Source organism: Bos indicus x Bos taurus, chromosome 2 (assembly GCF_003369695.1).
Source record: "Bos indicus x Bos taurus breed Angus x Brahman F1 hybrid chromosome 2, Bos_hybrid_MaternalHap_v2.0, whole genome shotgun sequence".
Taxonomy (NCBI): domain Eukaryota; kingdom Metazoa; phylum Chordata; class Mammalia; order Artiodactyla; family Bovidae; genus Bos; species Bos indicus x Bos taurus.
Window position 1 is genome coordinate 85,768,103 of NC_040077.1, and position 17,967 is coordinate 85,786,069.

At 45.4% G+C, this 17,967-nt stretch overlaps 1 protein-coding gene across 9 annotated transcripts in view; it reads right to left on the minus strand.

The window, feature by feature from the left end:
- The window catches only part of ANKRD44 (ankyrin repeat domain 44), a 312,052-nt gene extending 295,880 nt beyond the window's left edge, over nucleotides 1-16,172 (minus strand). For 5 of the 9 annotated variants that reach the window (XM_027563508.1, XM_027563498.1, XM_027563489.1 and 2 more), the window contains exon 1: nucleotides 15,936-16,132. In XM_027563508.1, the coding sequence (XP_027419309.1) occupies nucleotides 15,936-15,962 (27 nt within the window). In that variant the 5' untranslated portion in view covers nucleotides 15,963-16,132. Of the gene's footprint in view, nucleotides 1-15,935 lie in introns of all 9 variants that reach the window. The other 4 variants (XM_027563518.1, XM_027563546.1, XM_027563556.1 and 1 more) reach the window with 2 other exon arrangements.
- Nucleotides 16,173-17,967: the final 1,795 nt, after the last annotated feature.

Consider the following 17,967-nt stretch of genomic DNA (forward strand, 5'->3'; position numbering starts at 1 on the left):
GTACGTTTCCAAGTGTGTGCTTGCATTAGAGCAAGGGTTGGCAGACTTTCTGCAGAGAGTCAGTAAATATTTTCAATGCTGCAGGTCATATAGGCTCCGTCACAAGGACTGCCCTCTCATGGCCCGAAAGCACCCACAGACAGTACATAAACAAATGAGGGAGGCTAAATTCTGTTTTATTTATGGACTCTGAAATGTGAATGTCATATAATTTTCATGTGCGTCAAAATATTACTTTTTGATCTCTTTCAACCACTTAAAAATGTAAAACCTATTCTTCTTACAGGCCATGTAGGCAGTAGGCTGAACCTGGCCTGTGCACAGTAAGTGGTCTGCCAGCCTCTGAGTCAATGTCATAGAAGATTGGATGGGGGGTCAGCTCATCTTAGTCAATGTCCTTAGCACATAAAGAAAACTGAGGCCCAGAGAGGTGTGATGACCACAGGATCTCCCAGCAAATTCACAGCAGAAATAGAGATGAGAATTAGATCTCAGGAAAGGCTAATTGAAAAGGTAAAGCAGTGATGAAGAAATACCCGTCTTGAGTTCAACTCAAATGGACAGGCAGTTGGGTGTTCAACATCAGAGATGTCACAGCAAAGTAGTCACCAGCAATAGGAGCCTTCAGTACCTGCCCGCCCACTGCGTTAAGCAATTTATCAGTTGCCTGCCCACTGCAAGAAGGCAGCGGCACCCCACGCCAGTACTCTGGACTAAGCGACTTCACTTTCACTTTTCACTTTCATGCATTGGAGAAGGAAATGGCAACCCACTCCAGTGTTCTTGCCTGGAGAATCCCAGGGACGGGGGCGTCTGGTGGGCTGCCGTCTCTGGGGTCGCACAGAGTCAGACACGACTGAAGTGACTTAGCAGCAGCAGCAGCACACTGATTCTGAGGGTTCTGTATCAGCAGTGAAGACCCAAAGATGAGCCAGATACCCATCAGCCTGACTCTGGTCTTCTGGGTACATAGTCCTGCTCATTTCTTCTGCAGCCAAAATAACAACCTCCACTTTGGTTATTCAGATCCTAGAACTCCAAGAAAAAAGGTCAATGTGGCCAAAGAGCAGAGATCAATGTTAAAAATTATTTTAAAGAACAGAGTAGAGAAGGGACGGCCAACTTCAGCCTACCTTCAGCCTACCTTCAACGCCCAACATGGTCAACCTCCCTCTCACCCCTACTTCCTTCCCTCTTTTTTAAAATATGTTTATCTCTTCCTATTAATATTTTTCTTTCTTTAATCTTCTCTTTTTTCTTTTTTTGGTGGGGTGTCACTGGTGGCTCAAACAGTAAAGAATCCACCTGCAATGCAGGAGACCTGGGTTCAAACCCCTGGAGAAGGGAATGTACCAATTCTTATTTTCATTTTCCCTTCACTCTTTTTATTTTGCCCTTTCTTTTTATTTTACTTTCACTGGGTATAAACTCAACTGAAATACACTTTAAAATTAAAATACACACATGTATCCAATGATGTTTAACTTACCTCCTCTCTAAATAGCATTCTGTAGTTTTAAGAGAAAGACTCCAAATTAAAGTGACTTTTTACAAAGGATCTATCATCTCTTTAAACCACATCTTTTTTTTTTTTTCCAGAGAAATTTAGGGTTTTCTATCCTATTCACTCAAGGCTGGAAGTTTTACACCAGTGTTACCAGAGTTTTTAGAAATTCCATGTGATGATATTTTACGAAGACTGCTCTATCAACTGTTTTGTTCTTACACACTTCCTCAGAAAAGACACCGTTCTATACTTCTGTGAATAGGAAGTGGCATTCTTATAAGTAACTTTCAGTTCTTTTTGACAACTTAAAGCAAGAATGACTGCAAACACCTCAGAATTTTTTCAATGCACAGTTATTCTCCTATCTAAACATAAGATTCCTCAAATTAAGTGAATCGATGTGTTTAAAATGAGAGAAAAAAGGACAAAAATGCTACAATTCAAACCTCTGGATGGAGATTTCACAATAATAAAACACTTCCTACTAACATTGTTTAAGCTAGAGAGAAAGCTGACCAGATAAATGGGCATAAACTTAAAACAAAACATAATCAAAATCTTATTTTAATTGAAATTAAAGAACTGAAATTGACGCTAGACTGCTAGTCTCTTCAAACTGACAGAGGAGGAACCAACTAGAGATCAGACTACTGAGTGCCTACTGTGAGCCACTTGTTGGACAGAGTGGCTTGATTATCACAACTTGAATATCACTTGATTATCACAACTTTCCCATCAAGTATTTATTATACCTATTTTATCGTCAAGGAAAGTGGTGTCATAGCAAGACTGATACAGCTAGTTAGGAGCAGAGATGTTCTTATAGCCCAGATTTTAGGTATCAATTTAAGGATCCTTTTAACTATGCCACTCCCATGTAATATTTTTGGAAATTGCTCATTGTGATGTTACAATATTTTAAAACATTCTAAATACAGAAAGAGAGTACCCTAGAACCTTGACATAAGACTTTGGTAAAGAACAGAGCTCCTCAAAACAAGATTATTCCTTCTTGACTGCTAAGAAAAGGAGCATTAGCAGTTAAACGTTACATGCACCTCATGGGCCCTAAGACATAATTGTACTGAGGCTCCTAGTCACCTAAAAACACATTCACTTGGCTTCTAAATGACTTCATGACTGGATCATTTATTCAAGTTGTAGCTGGCCATTTCTCAACTTAATAGTCTATTCTGATATCTGGACTCCATTAAGAAGGATAGGGAAAGATTTTCACACTTGCAGAAATAAATGAAGATATTTCAGCACGCCTAAAGAAACACTGAAATCCTTGGAGCAAGGAGCAACACCCATTTCCTGTCCAGGTATGAAGAGAGGCTGAGGGGAGGGTGGGGACAGCAGGGTCATTAAAATGGAGACCTATAACTGCTTGCTGACTTAAAAAACTATAACAAAATGATTTCTGGCAACTCTAGTATCTCAAATTGCCCTGGAAAAACCTTACCCTGAAAGAGTTCACAAAAACAAAGCCAGGTCTTCCTGTGACTTTAAGGCAGATACTCAAATATCTGACTGGAGTCATGAGGGCCACTTTGACTAAGTCAACAGGTGGGGTAAACCTCACAACTAACTCAGAAGCATACTGCTTTAGTCAACAAAACTATCAGAACTGTGTGCTTTTCTGACAATCAGAAGGATTCTAAAAATTCAACTGAAGAGACTCCATCAAGTGAGAGTGAAGGGCTCAGAAGCGGCACAAAAGGAGCCGGAAGAAGTAAAAAGAAAGAAAAACCATTTCCAGAAAGAGTAAGTCATTAAAATATTTTAAGTGTCCTGGTCAAATATTAAGGGTTTGTGGGGGGTTTCTTGTTTTCTACAATAAAGATCCTCTTTTTAAACATAACCACAATACCATATTCATACTTTAAGTCATCAAAGAGCCAGTCAGGATCCAAATGTCCCCAACCATCTCTTAGAAGTATGTAAGTTTGCATCAGAATCCAATTAGTCTTAATTCTCATTTAATCTATATATTTCCCCTCCATTTTCTCTTTTTCTTGCGTTGTTTTTTGTTTTTTTTTTTTTAAAGAAATGAGGTCTTTTTGTAGAATCCCCATAGTCGGCATTTTTTAACTTAAAAAATGTATTAAGGCTTCCCTGGTGGCTCAGTGGTAAAGAATCCACCTTCAAATGCTGCTGCTGCTGCTAATTCGATTCAGTCGTGTCCGACTCTGTGCGACCCCATAGACGGCAGCCCACCAGGCTCCCCCATCCCTGGGACTCTCCAGGCAAGAACATTGGAGTGGGTTGCCATTTCCTTCTCCAATGCATGAAAGTGAAAAGTGAAAGTGACTCAGTCATGTCCGACTCTTAGCAACCCCATGGACTGTAGCCCACCAGGCTCCTCCGTCCATGGGATTTTCTAGGCAAGAATATTGGAGTGGGGTGCCATTGCCTTCTCCGACCTTCAAATGCTAGAGACACAGATTCAATATCCAGTTCGGGAAAATCCCACATGCCATGGAGCAACTAAGCCCATACGCCACAGCTACTGAGCCTGTACTCTAGAGCCCGGGAGCCGCAACTACTGAAGCCCGAGTGCCCCAGAGCTCATGCTCCATAACAAAAGAAGCCAACAATGAGGAGCCTGTGCATGGCAACTCCAGAGTAACCCCTGCTTGCCCCAACTAGAGAAAAGCCCACGCAGCAACAAAAACCCAGCACAACAACAAATAATTATTTTTTAATGTATTAGGTTAAAAACAGGCTATCTCTAGACCTACTACATTATTCCATCAATGTCCCACACCATGAAGACTATCCAGTCTCTTTCAATGAGGTCCATGCTACTCCAGGATACATGTTTATCCAAAAAAAATGTTGCCATGACAAGTAATATTTGCAACATTCTATTCAAGTACTAGAGGGTGTCATCCGGAGAAGGCAATGGCAAGCCACTCCAGTACTCTTGCCTAGAAAATCCCATGGATGGAGGAGCCTGGTAGGCTGCAGTCCATGGGGTCGCTAAGAGTCGGACGTGACTGAGCGACTTCACTTTCACTTTTCACTTTCATGCATTGGAGAAGGAAATGGCAACCCACTCCAGTGTTCTTGCCTGGAGAATCCCAGGGACGGGGGAGCCTGGTGGGCTGCCGTCTATGGGGTCGCACAGAGTCAGACACGACTGAAGCGACTTAGCAGCAGCAGCAGCAGAGGGTGTCATGGAGACAGAAGACCCATAGGTAACACCTTACCTTATGCTATAGTACTTTTGGAACAAACTGGGGTACAAGTTAGTTTTTAAAAGATTATACCTAAGCAACAAATGGAAATAATGAGCTCTGTCCAAATGCAAACTCATTTAGGTCTCCAAGAGAGGACACATAGTACCTATCAGAAGAACTCAAGTGAGAAAGATTCATTGTTAATAATATACATACACCTCTCCTACCAAGTTTGCACATTAACTATTTTTTCCTTTAGTTCTTCTGCCTTACTAGAATGAACCCGGTGCTTCAGTAAATACACAGTCCTCAAATACATGGTATGTCACTCATCTGGGATGCCTTCCACCCCCATCTTGCTGCTTAAATAATTTCTTTATTCAAGGACCAGTTGGACTCACTCTAGCTCCTTGAAACCTTTACCCATCTCTGGACTCCTGGAGTCCCTAATTAGTACCCCCAAAATGTAGTCTAAACCTGCACTATAGCTGTTTTGAGACTAGTACATATGTATTGAATAAAGATTTGAGGAAGGCCTTCCATGTTTAAGGCATTCAAGGTCATCTCTAACAAGACCATGAGCTCCACGGGGAAAAGGGTCTCTTGTGATGCTACACCTATTTCAGGAGTCCAGAAGCACAGTGTCTAAGAATGTGTACTTGAAGTCAAGCTTGCCCAGATGTGTTGAATCCCAGACTCATAATTACTTAACCTCTCAGATCTCATTTTCATCATCTATAAAATAGAATGATAACAGCCAGTCTTTCATAGAGATGTTATTAGGATCAAATTACATAAAGCATGAGTATTATCTTGTCTTCAGTTCAGTTCAGGTGCTCAGTTGTGTCTGACTCTTTGTGACCCCATGAACTGCAGCACACCAGGCCTCCCTGTCCATCACCAACTCCCAGAGTTCACCCAAACTCATGTCCATTGAGTTGGTGATGCCATCCAACCATCTCATCCTCTGTCATCCCCTTCTTCTCCCGCCTTCAATCTTTCCCAGCATCAGGGTCTTTTCTGACGAGTCAGCTCTTCGCATCAGGTGGCCAAAGTATTGGAGTTTCAGCTTCAACATCAGTCCTTCCAATGAACACTCAGGACTGATCTCCCTGCAGTCCAAGGGACTCTCAAGAGTCTTCTCCAACACCACAGTTCAAAGACAGCAATTCTTCTGTGCTCAGCTTTCTTTATAGTCCAACTCTCACATCCATACATGACTTCTAGAAAAACCATAGCCTTGACTAGACGGACCTTTGTTGACAAAGCAATGTCTCTGCTTTTTAATATGCTGTCTAGGTTGGTCATAACTTTCCTTCCAAGGAGTGTCTTTTGATTTCATGGCTGCAATCACCATCTGCAGTGATTTTGGAGCCAAAAAAAGTCAGCCACTGTTTCCCCATTATCTTGTCTCCTCATTACCAATTCTCTCTAGTCTTATCTATTCTTATCCTTTATGGAAAGAAGAGGAGTAGAGGACTCCAACAGAGATACTGCCACGGAGATGGAGTTCAAACACTCCTTGATGGTTTGAATACATGGAAGATACACTTTGCCATGGGTGTGAGTGTCCCTTCCCAAAATATTTAGGATCCCTTTTCCTAGTGTCACCCTGATGCTTTCCCTGTGAAGAAATGGAACTTGCTCAGAACTAAATACAATGTAAACCTATCTCCATCCAAATTTAAAAAGAGGGGAAACAAGAAAATAAACAAAAGACCAAAAATGATATTTTATCTTCTGATGGGGCCAACTGATATATGGATGTGAAAGTTGGACTATAAAGAAAGCTGAGTGTTGAAAAACTGATGCTTTTGAATTGTGGTGTTGGAGAAGACTCTTGAGAGGCCCTTGGACTGCAAGGAGATCCAACTAGTCAATCCTAAAGGAAAACCAGTCCTGAATATTCATTGGAAAGACTAATGCTTAAGCTGAAACTCCAATACTTTGGCCACCTGATGCAAAGAACCAACTCATTGGAAAAGACCCTGATGCTAGGAAAGATTGAAAGCAGGAGAAGCGTATGACAGAAGATGAGATGGTTGGATGGCATCACTAATGCAATGGACATGAGTTTGAGTAGGCTCCGGAAGTTGGTGAGGACAGGGAAGCCTGGCGTGCTGCAGTCCATGGGGTCACAAAGAGTCAGACACGACTGAGCAACTGAACTGAACTGGGGCCAAAAATTTACTTTTGAATGGAAGCCCAAGAAGCTCTGCTTACAGAAGCTTTTCCAAATTTTTGAGTACCTCATGAGTAAAAATCTTTTGAACATGAATGTATAAACATATACACATATATACATATTTATTTCACTCAAATAGTCATTGAGCATTCACTGTGTGCATTACACTGTTCTAAATGCTTGTAAGTAATAGAGCAAAGATTTTTGTTGTTGTTGTTCATTCTGTTCAGCATTTAGGAAGTCGCGCCTGAGGCAGGAGTACACCTGGCCTGACCAATTGTTCCTGAAACCCTGTACCTGTGCCCAAAGCACAGTGAGGTCAAACAATACCAAAACGGAGCTTGGAACAGAACAAGGTTCACTGCAGGGCCATGCCAAGGAGACGGGTGGCTCATGCATTAAAAACCCCAAACTCCCCAAAAGCTTTTAGTAAAGCTCGTTTCTAGGAAAGGTGAGGGAGGTGTGTGGTTAGTTGTTGCAAACTTCTTGGTATCAGGTCCTTTGCTCTTGAAGTCAAGCCATGGTCAGGTAACAATGTTCCTGTAAATCTTCACCAAACATTATTCTCCGTTCTGACAAGAAAGGACAAAGTCCCAAGGCTCAACTTCCACCCTTCGAGGTCCAGATCCTGGCTAAGAGAAGAGAGATCTCAGTTGGCAGCTCCCTCAGGGCCAGGTCCCCATGTCTTGCCCAGCCATTATCACTGATGAAGCCGGGCGCCCAGGACACAACTGGCCCTCAGGTTCCTCATGCCATCCAAAGCGGGGTACAGGGAATGCAGGTATCCCAGACTGCAACCTATGCAGACTACTGCTGCTATTAGGTTGCAGAGACAGGGATGGGGGAGAGCTTCACTGCTGCCTCAAGGCCTGTGCCAAGGCTAGTGGGTGGCCTTGGTGAGGGCTCTGGAGCCCTGCAGGACAGAGCACCCAGCATGTTCCCTGGGCCACCCAGCTCACCTGCTAACTGGAGGCCAGTGGGTGTGCTGGAAGGCTCCAGGGAGAAGGCTGGTATCAGCCTCTTACCTCACTCTCCACCTGACAACCACCACTCCCACCAACTGTTGGCTGAATGGCCCACTAACCGTGGCTTGTTGACAGCTCCTTGGGGGATGGGCCCCATTGTGCCGACCAATTGCTGAGCAGGACCACGAGTGGTAGCTCATTGACAGTTGGCTGTTTGTAGGCAGCGCCCACTGTGGTGCCAACCAACGGCCAAGCAGGACCACTAACAGTTCCAATGTGGAGTGGGCTGGGCTGGGCTGGGCTGGGCAGGTTACTGGCACACAGCAACACCCGAACGTTAAGAGCTCTACTACACACCGAATAGTGAGGAGGCTGGTGTGCTGGAGCCAGGGAGAGACCAGAAGAGACATGGCTGCACAAGTAAGTGGCAGAGGTGAGTGGAGGGGACCCAGTGTGACACCCCAGACAACAGGTTTTACTCTGGCTGAGACTGGAGGGCTTTGAACAGGGAAGCTACGTGATCTTAGATCCATCCCACTGATAGCTATGCTGAATAGAGTCCAGGGGCCAAGGCTGGATGGGGAAGACTGATCAGAATGCTACCGCAATAATCTGAGAGATAGTTTGGCCAAGGTGGCAAAAAGTGGAAAGGAGAGCTGAGAGGCTTTTATAGCACTAGTATACAACATATATTAAAAATAAAAAATAATTAAGGATTTTTAAAAGAAATATTCTAATATTTTCTTTCTCACACTCAATAAGACATCCCACTCAGCCCTGGAGTGGAGGTGCCCCTCTTCTCTTGGAGACCACTGTTTAACAATAATTGCTTGGTGGACTTGTGTCAGGTGACCTGAATTTCTGCCTGGCTTTCTGTTGTAACACTTGTCCTGTGTTCACTTACCATCTTTCTCTTCATTCTGCCAGTCTTAGACACCAAAACAAGTTTCCTCCACAGACTGAGCGTACCTACCATATAGAGGATGTTGATTGTATGTAGGAATTCCCTCCTTGTAAAAGTCTGTGGCCTTTGGGTCCATTGCACACAGTGTCTGGGTGGGGCCAATGGTTGAGAAACAGACTTGTTAGACCCAGATGTTATGGTGGAGTTCAACAGAACAGGATTAAGAGAATCCAGGCTGTTTGCTAAAGCAGCCCCCTCTGCTGAAGACCACAGCGGCCCCAGCTCACCACAGCTCTCAACAGAAAAACCTGGGGTCTACAAGTTTGCTCCCCTTGCCCACAAGAGGCTCAAGGAGTCTCAAAGGCCACACTGAGAAAAGCCCTAAGGGTTCTGAACATGCCCTAGAAGATGGCATTTTAGAGGAAAGGACCCCTGATTCTCAGGCAGAACTGTGTGTGCTGGAAGGAAAATCAGAAGTTCATGGAAGGCAGATACTTTTTGAAACTAGATTCCATGAGTTTAGAAGAGGTTGATACTGAAGTACCTGGGGTGCTCTCTTAGAATGTTAGAATGCTGGAAGAATTTAGAAGACCGTCCACCCACCCACTCCCATGCAACAAAGAAACTAACGCCAGGAGTTGTCCAAAGCTACACAACTATGAGAAAAAGAACCATGAGTAGAATCCAGATCTTTGTATTTCTAGTCGAGTTATTTTAAAAATAAATGAAAGCAAAATTAAAGCAATTTAGCATAGAAATCTTTAGAAACAGGTTACAACTGTGATTAAATGTTGCATGAGACAAGGAGGGGTTCCAGCCCTGATCCAGGAAGATCCTACATGCTGCGGAGCAACTAAGCCAGTGCTCCACAACTATTGAGCCTGTGCTCTGGAGTCCATGCTCTGCAACAAAAGAAGCCACTACAGTGAGAAGCCCACACACCACAACTAGAGTAGCCCTCGCTTGCCACAACTAGAGAAAAGCCCACACGGCAACAAAGACCCAGAACAGCCAAATAAATAAATAAAATTAAAAAAAAAAAAAGATACCTTAGAAAGTTACACAGGGGTGTGAAGGAGGGGATTAGAGACAAACGAGAACCAAGAAATATAAGCAAACGTTGACTTAGTACAGCTTAAAATGGCCCAAAGGTGGACTACATGATTATTTTCTTTGCTTGGCCCAATTAACAGAGTACTAGACAATTATCTATACCACTATACCACCAGCACCACCACCACCCATGGAGGGCTAAGTCACACAGCAAGGGGGTGGAGCCTGGGCACTGGAGAGGCAGCCAGTCCACTCCCTTCATTTTATAAAGAGGAGCCTCAGGCCCACAGGGAGAAGGCAATGGCACCCCACTCCAGTACTCTCGCCTGGAAAATCCCATGGACAGAAGAGCCTGGTAGGCTGCAGTCCACAGGGTCGCTAAGAATCGGACATGACTGAACGACTTCCCTTTCACTTTTCACTTTCAAGCACTGGAGAAGGAAATGGCAGCCCACTCCAGTGTTCTTGCCTGGAGAATCCCAGGGACGGGGGAACCTGGTGGGCTGCCGTCTATGGGGTCACACAGAGTCGGACACAACTGAAGAGACTTAGCAGCAGCAGCAGGCCCACAGAGGTTAATCTGACTGGCCAAGGGTTGGCTAAGGCACAATATATGTCACCTCTCCCTTATCCTATGTCCACAGCAAACAATGATTATCAATCATCACAGTTTCCCCATCTCTGGCTGCAAGAGCCACAGTGCTTCTGACATATTCCTCCTGAAATCTCCCCTCCCCACCCCCCACACCCACCCATTCCTAGCTAACTGGTCAGAACTAATACATGAGAACAAACCCAGTTTCCAACTCTGGCCTTACATAAGGTCATAAAATAGTCTTTATTATACCTGCTTCAGACTGGAAAGAGAGTGACTGGTCTCACTATTACTGTTAAGTCTGAAGTGAGCAAACACAGTCTAAGTGGTGTGCCCATGTGTCCAGGTTCACTGGGGACAGCCACACCTGTTTCCTCAACCTAATATTTAATAGTACCCTGTATCATTCTCAAAGGTGTCCCAGTTTGAATCAAAATAATATAGCCATCCATGTTCTATGTAACTCCTAATCAACCATAAACACATATCTGTTTTTGAAGTACATAGTGTTTCAGGGGGAAAAAAAAAAAACTGACCCAGTCACCAGCAGTTTTACAGGGCGTTTTCAAATAATACTAAATGCAAACAATCCTTGAAAGGGCCTTGTTACTACTCCCACCAACCTCTATTATATATTGAGCTTCAATATGGAATTTTCCTTGGGAAAAAACAAAAAGAACCATAGTTTATGCAATTTGGAAACCACAGATTATCAGATCTCTGTAGCCCCTGTTTTTAAATTATTTCATGTTCTACTTTCACCTATAAAAATTCACATTATATTGACGACACAGGAATCTTTTTAAAAAATGCTTCAGGCCTGTTGCTGGCACAAACAAGTGTGCCTTTTTTGAGTTTATATTTACTCTCTGTTTAGAGAAAAAGAGGAAGTAAAAGTTGAAATCTTAAAAACAGTTTCAGTCAATCCAGGGCTAGACCTTGTGTACTGCTGTTGTATTTACACTAAAGCAGCCAGTTTATTGACAGGCATAAATTTCAATTTATTTGGAAAAGCCACTGGTCTAAACATCATAGGTATAACCTTTACGCTCAAGAGAAAGATATCATCAGGTGGAAAATTTTAAATTCTCACCTGGCTACCTAGACAGAAGACTAGAAGGAAATATATCAAGCTGTCAAGAGTAGCTCTGAGTATACAGATATAGAGACTTCAGATGGTTTAAACAGGTTTTCTTTTTGGTTATCTAGCTTTCTGATTTTTCTACAATGATCATAGTTTATTTGCTAATGACCAAGAAAAAAAAAAATCACCAACTCACCAATCAACACATCATTCTCTAGGGTAGGGAGGTGAAAGGCAAATAGGATAAGCCAGGCACTAGTCTGGCAGGAGCAGAGACCTCAGAACAGCTCCTGACTCTGCCATACCTACTGTGGGAGTCTGGCTCACCTGATGGCTTCCCGGTAAAGAAGAGCGGGCATCTGTAAGGGCTTCAGCTACACTGCCCTTTCAACTATTGTAAGTACAGCCATGTGGTTAGAGCCCCACCTGTGCAATCAAGACTGCTGTGCAGGACACTGCACTCCATCACTTACTGGGCATGTGACCTCGAACAAGTCAATTAGCCTCTTTATTCATCTGTAAAGCAGGAATCACACCACCACCTACCTCCTTGTATGGCTGTAAGATTAAGACAGATGATTCACGGCAAGGGCCCAGCATATAATAAGATCACAATAATGTAAGCCATTATTAGGTCTCGGCCATGAAACACCAGTCCTCAAGTGCACTCCCCAAACCACGTGACTGCATCTCAAAACAACCAGAGAAGGGTCCAAAGAATGAAGCTTTTATTTTCCCTTCTCTGCTGAAGGCAGGACTGGACACAGAGTTTGCTATAAGCCCAGCGCTGCTGGGAGGACAAGGGCAGCCCAGTAAAATATGTAACGAGCCCCACACTATGGGCTAGAAACGCTGCTTTCAAAGTTGCAGGATTTCCAGTTTCTTGCCACTGCCACAGCTGCCAGCCATTGCCTTTGGCAAGGAGGTGAGTGACTAAAATGTGAGCCAGGACTTGGCAAGAGGACACCAAACCAGAAGGCCTCCAGGCAGGAAGCTCCAAAAAGGGCCACCTACAGCAAGAGTCCTAGAGAAGGAGATGGCATTCTGCTGTCACTAGCAAATTCAGGAAAGAATGGTGAAAATTTCAAAGGTCCGACAGAACTTACCATTCTGCTTCAGAACTTTGAAAAACTTTGGGGAGGGGGCACCAGGCTAGGTTGAAGATACGACATTCTTAAAATCACTGCAATGCCTTCACTATAGGACATAAAGAAGACCCCCCTCATCCCATAAAGTTCAATATTGCAAGGAATTTCACATCTATCTTTAACTAAGATGTATTACATTTAGATGTAAAGAAATTCTTCCCAAACTTAAAATTATCTCACTTTACAAATATATAAACATCCCAATATCCATCAATGAGGAAATAATTACCTTGTTATGTTATTACATAGGTGAGTGTGTTCTGTGCTGTATAGGGTGATCAGCTTGTCCTGATTTGCCTAGAATTTCCTGGTTTTAGTACCAAAAGTCCCATATCCTTGAAAACCCATCAGACTTGGCAAACCAGGAAGATCAGTCCCCCTAAAGCTGTAAGAAAAATGATGTCTATTGTGTGAAGGGGAAAACAGAAGAGACACAGTTACAAATGCAGAAGTGCTCAATGCCAAATCTATTTGCAGCAATAGCTCCTAGTTCCTTTTCATAGTGAAAAAAGAAAAAAAAAAAAAAAAAACTAAACCCCACACTTGCCTCTCCCTTCCTCCTTTCAACTCACCCAAAACAGAGCCAGGAAAAGGCATTTTCCTCCTCTTGCATGACAGAGATGTCAGCAAGGGACTGACTACCGAGGAGGTGACCACCATCGCCAGCAATCTCCTGCACCCAGTTTCAGCAGGACAGGAAATGTCAATTCTTTCATGTACACATGAAACTTATCTATTATAAATCAGTTACATCAATTAAACAAATTACAAAACTCAAAAACAAACAAAAACCTAAATAATAAAAAAGCCAAGACAATTAGTGATTCAGGTTATTAACACAAAAATGTGTCTTCATACTAAAAGTCCAAGAACTTTGACAAAAACAAGATTCACCTTGCAAACAGGGCATTAAACAAATGAGAGGGAATTAACATGTGATTGTTTTAACACACAGCTGAGTGGAGAGCGAGGCATTTCTACAAACTCTAAGGTCCAGATCTGAAGCAGGTGGCTCCCTACCATAACGGTGAAGCAAAGTTCCTGTAGTAGGAGTTTAAGCAAAGGGTTTTTAAGCCTCTGAGGAGGTTAAGAACCAGTTTCTAAGAATTTAGAGTTTCAAACTAAAAGGTAAGACTATATAAGGCAAGAAAGACCACACACTTCCTGGACCTAAGGCCTCCCAGAAACCATAATTGTTCACCACTCTACCCCACCCAGTCCACCTCCTCTCCCTCAGGCTTTGCCCCATAGGCTGTCAACTTTTAGGTGTCCATCAATCTCAGAACTCCTTAGTTTCCCGTTATGCATCACGAGATGGAATCAAATAAACGTTATACAACCCTTTCTTGCCCTCCACAGGGAGACTGGTTTGTTGGGGGAAGGGTAGGGATGTATTCAAAAACACTTTAAAAGAGAAACTCTTTGAAAGTTCTACTCCGCCAAGTCCTGGAGAATAACTTTCTAAAATCAAAAAATGCTTTTCACCAGTGTTGATCCTGATTTATCAGAGGATGCCTTCTTGTCAGCCTTTCAACACAGCCGATGACAAGACAGAAGGAGGTATCAACCATCCCTAGAAGAAAGGACAGGAATCTGGAAGGCAGGAGACAGGAGTGCATCTCTGCCCTGCAAGTCAAGAGCTGTGTCCTTGAGGAAGACATGCTTCTCTGGTCTAGACCTCAGTTTCTTCATTAAAAAAATTAAGGATTTGGGTGAAGATCACCTTTGGCATCCCTTCCAGCTCTAAAGTTCTATGTAAAATTCATTTGTGTATGTGAAAATGACAACACCTATTAGAAGCATTTTGTGTACTTTGAAGATGAATATTTAGAAATTAACAGAGAAGTATAGTAACTTGCAATAACAAAAGATAACATGACCAAGGCAGACTAAAATCGAAAGATTTAAAACAAATGTCTAACAGTTGTCAAAGTATGTGACTAAAAGGTGGGGAGTTGGGGGGAGGGCTAAACTAATATCAACTTACAAGTACTCTTAAAAGCTCTGGAACCAATGGAAACAAATAGATTCATCACTAACAGCTGCTCCTCCTGCTAAATTTAACAATAACGTTCATTTTAATTCAGTGATCCCTCCCCCATATAAAAAGAAAAATTTAAAAGCCTGTAAATACTTACAGAAAGCAAAGCAAAACTTTGACTCTAAAGGCAGGAGAACAAATTAATGTGGTGATTGATTGCACTTAAGTCTCAGGAAGTTCTGGCTGGATACTGAGGACAGGGAGGCACCAGATGCAACCCACTTGAGAAGTATGAGATGTTTAAAACACCAAGGACTGGCATGTTTGACCGCCTGTGTCAAAGTCAAGTCTGCCTCTCTGCCTACGAGGACCTCAAAACAATGTTCATTTCACTATCCATGAATAAATGGCAAAAGAAATAAAAGGAAGCTGTTTCCTTTTTTCGTAGAAGGAGTTACAGAGTTTTGTCATACAACTTGGTTGGGCGCTTGTGAGTGTCAATGCCCTCAGAGTAGCAGCGTCCGCAAAGGTAGGGGTGTCTCGTGCCACAGACCTCCAGCGAGGACCGTCAACCGAGCCAGCAAACATCCCCACCTCTCCAGGCAAAGGGCTCCAGAGCTACCCCGTGCTATGGCTTAGACGGAAAGCGACAAAGCTCATGAACACAGGCAGAGGGTAGCCCACCGTCTGTGAGTGGAACCCCGGGCCGAACTTCACCTCCTCTAGGGACAGCCGTGCCAGAGATCTCCATCGTGCACCACGCACACAGCCTCTGGGCTACCAAAGAGGAAGTCGGGGTGTCATGTCAAAAGGATAAAGACAGCCCGACCACACGAGAGCCGCGGTCTGGGCCGGTCTCCAGCTTGGCTGGGAAAAGGGTCCCAGGCTGCGATCCTTCTCCCTCTCCATCCACCTTCCTCCTCCCGGCGGCGCGCACCAGCCTCTCTCCGGCCCGCCCGGGCTGGCGGAGCCCAAGCTGCGCAGCGCCGGAGGAGCACCTCGAGCCTCCCCTCCCCCTGCCCAGCCCGGGCCCGTGGACAACGCACCCCCGCATCCCAGCTAGAGCCCCGGCGCCCCTTCCCCAGCCCCCGGGGCGCCCCAGCCGCCGAGCCGAGCGCGCAGTTCCGACGGCCCAGGGCGGGGACCGAGCCGGGGAGAAGGGCTGCAGCCGCCGGCTTTCTGAGCAGCCGGCGGCCGCACACACTCCTCCCCTTCGCCGCGAGTAAACAGCTCGCGGGCGCGCTCCGTGCCGCGCCCCCATCCCCCCGCCGGGGCTCCGCGCCGCCCTGCGCCCGCGCGTCCCGCCCGCTGGCGCCGCCGCCCCCTACCTGGTCGGTGAGTTTGAGCACTGCCATTCTTCCGCTCCTTCGCGCGCACACACATACAGGTCCCCGGTCCGCAGATGTCACTCCAGGAGCCGGGGAAGCGGAAGGGATTGCCAAGGGAAGGGAAAAAAATCTGGCTCCCGAATTTGACAGCCCTCCCCCTGCTCCTCCTCCTCCTCCGCCTTCTCCTCCTCCTCCCGCCGAGAGGCTGACACTGGCTAGTAGGGTTTGCAGCCGAGCCCGCCCGCCTTTATACAGGAAGTACCGGCTGCTGCCAGCCGGGCCGCCACTGACATCACCGCGCGCTGCCTCGCTCGCCGCCGCGCCGCCTGGGCCGACGCTGCCTCCTGCCGCCCGCGGCCGCGCCTCGCAGCCCGCGGCTCGGGGTGCTCGCCGGCTCCCGCACCGGGCGCGCCACGGTGGGGTCAGACTGCCGCCTGCTTTCGGCACCTGCACACTGCGCGCGGGCTATAGGGACCGGGCCCCCGGGCCGCCCACGCTGCCCCCACGCAGGGCGTGCACGTTTAGAGGCCCCCGGGCTGGGGAAGGGTGGGGGGTTGCTGATCGTGACCCCTCCCCTCGCCCTGTCTCACCACCCCCCCCCCACCACCAAGCACACACACAACCTCGTGAGCACTCCCTGTGGATACACCCAAGGGGCAATAAAGGCTGCATTCACTTGTAGCCAATTTCAAACCGGGAGATTGGACCACACGCCTTCCTCTAAACCTCTCCCTAGTCCTGAATCCTCCCAGCGCTTCAAATTATCCCACCTGGTCAGGGACCACAAGGCTGGTGCTCTCTTTGTTTAACAGGGAGACCCTGACTCATTCTTTAGCTAGTTTTTGTGAAACGCGTGGAGGTTAGGGACCTGGGGCTCTGGCCCTTTCACCTTGTTCTCCAGCTGCCTCCCAGCTAGACACGCAGAACCCCATCGTTAAATTCAAACACTGGGTTTTGATTTAGGGACGAAGAAGATGGAGTAACGTTACAGGAGAAACGGTCTTGTACTACTGCATTAATTGGGTTTTTGAGGGTTTCCACCAGTTGACTCACTCATTTCTACAAAATCCAGTTACCCTACTCTTCAACAGATAGAAGACCCAGCTGTCAAAGAGCATGGGACACACACACAACAGTAATTTTTGTAATCATAGTAAAGTGTTAATACTTGTGGAATTTGGAGCAAATGCTTATTCATTCATGGAGAAAGAAATGGCAACCCATTCCAGATTCTTGCTGCCTGGAGAATCCCCATGGACAGAGGAGCCTGGTGGGCTACAGTCCATAGAGTCGCAAAGAGTGGAACAGGACTGAAGAAACTTAGCATGCATGCACGCTTAGTCATTCAACAACTATGTACTGAGTGCTGACTTTGCACCAGATGCTGGCTAGACACAATATGAAAGGAGGAGCATAAACATCCAAGATATCTAGTCTTAGGAGATGTCTGACATAAATAATCACCGCTAATGAATGTAATTACAGACTGAGATAAGGGTTGACAGGGGGGAAAAATACTTGTAAAGAAATCCATGACTGAGGAGTCAAGCCAGACTGGTAGGTGAAGATGGGTTTCCCTGAGAAAGTGACAAGAGTTGAGATTCTGCTAGAGGAAGAGTTAAGTGGGCAAGTGGATGGGTGCTGCTCCCAGGCTGATCTACGTGCCTGGCATGTCATGGAATAAACCTACATTGAACAGAAAACCAAAACTATAGTCAGTTCAGTTCAGTCGCTCAGTCGTGTCCGACTCTTTGGGACCCCATGAATCACAGCACGCCAGGCCTCCCTGTCCATCACCAACTCCTGGAGCTTGCTCAAACTCATGTAATGCCATCCAGCCATCTCATCCTCTGTCGTCCCCTTCTCCTCCTGACCCCAGTCCTTCCCAGCATCAGGGTCTTTTCCAATGAGTCAACTCTTCACATGAGGTGGCCAAAGTATTGGAGTTTCAGCTTCAGCATCAGTCCTTCCAATGAACACCCAGGACTGATCTCCTTTAGGATTGACTGGTTGGATCTCCTTGCAGTCCAAG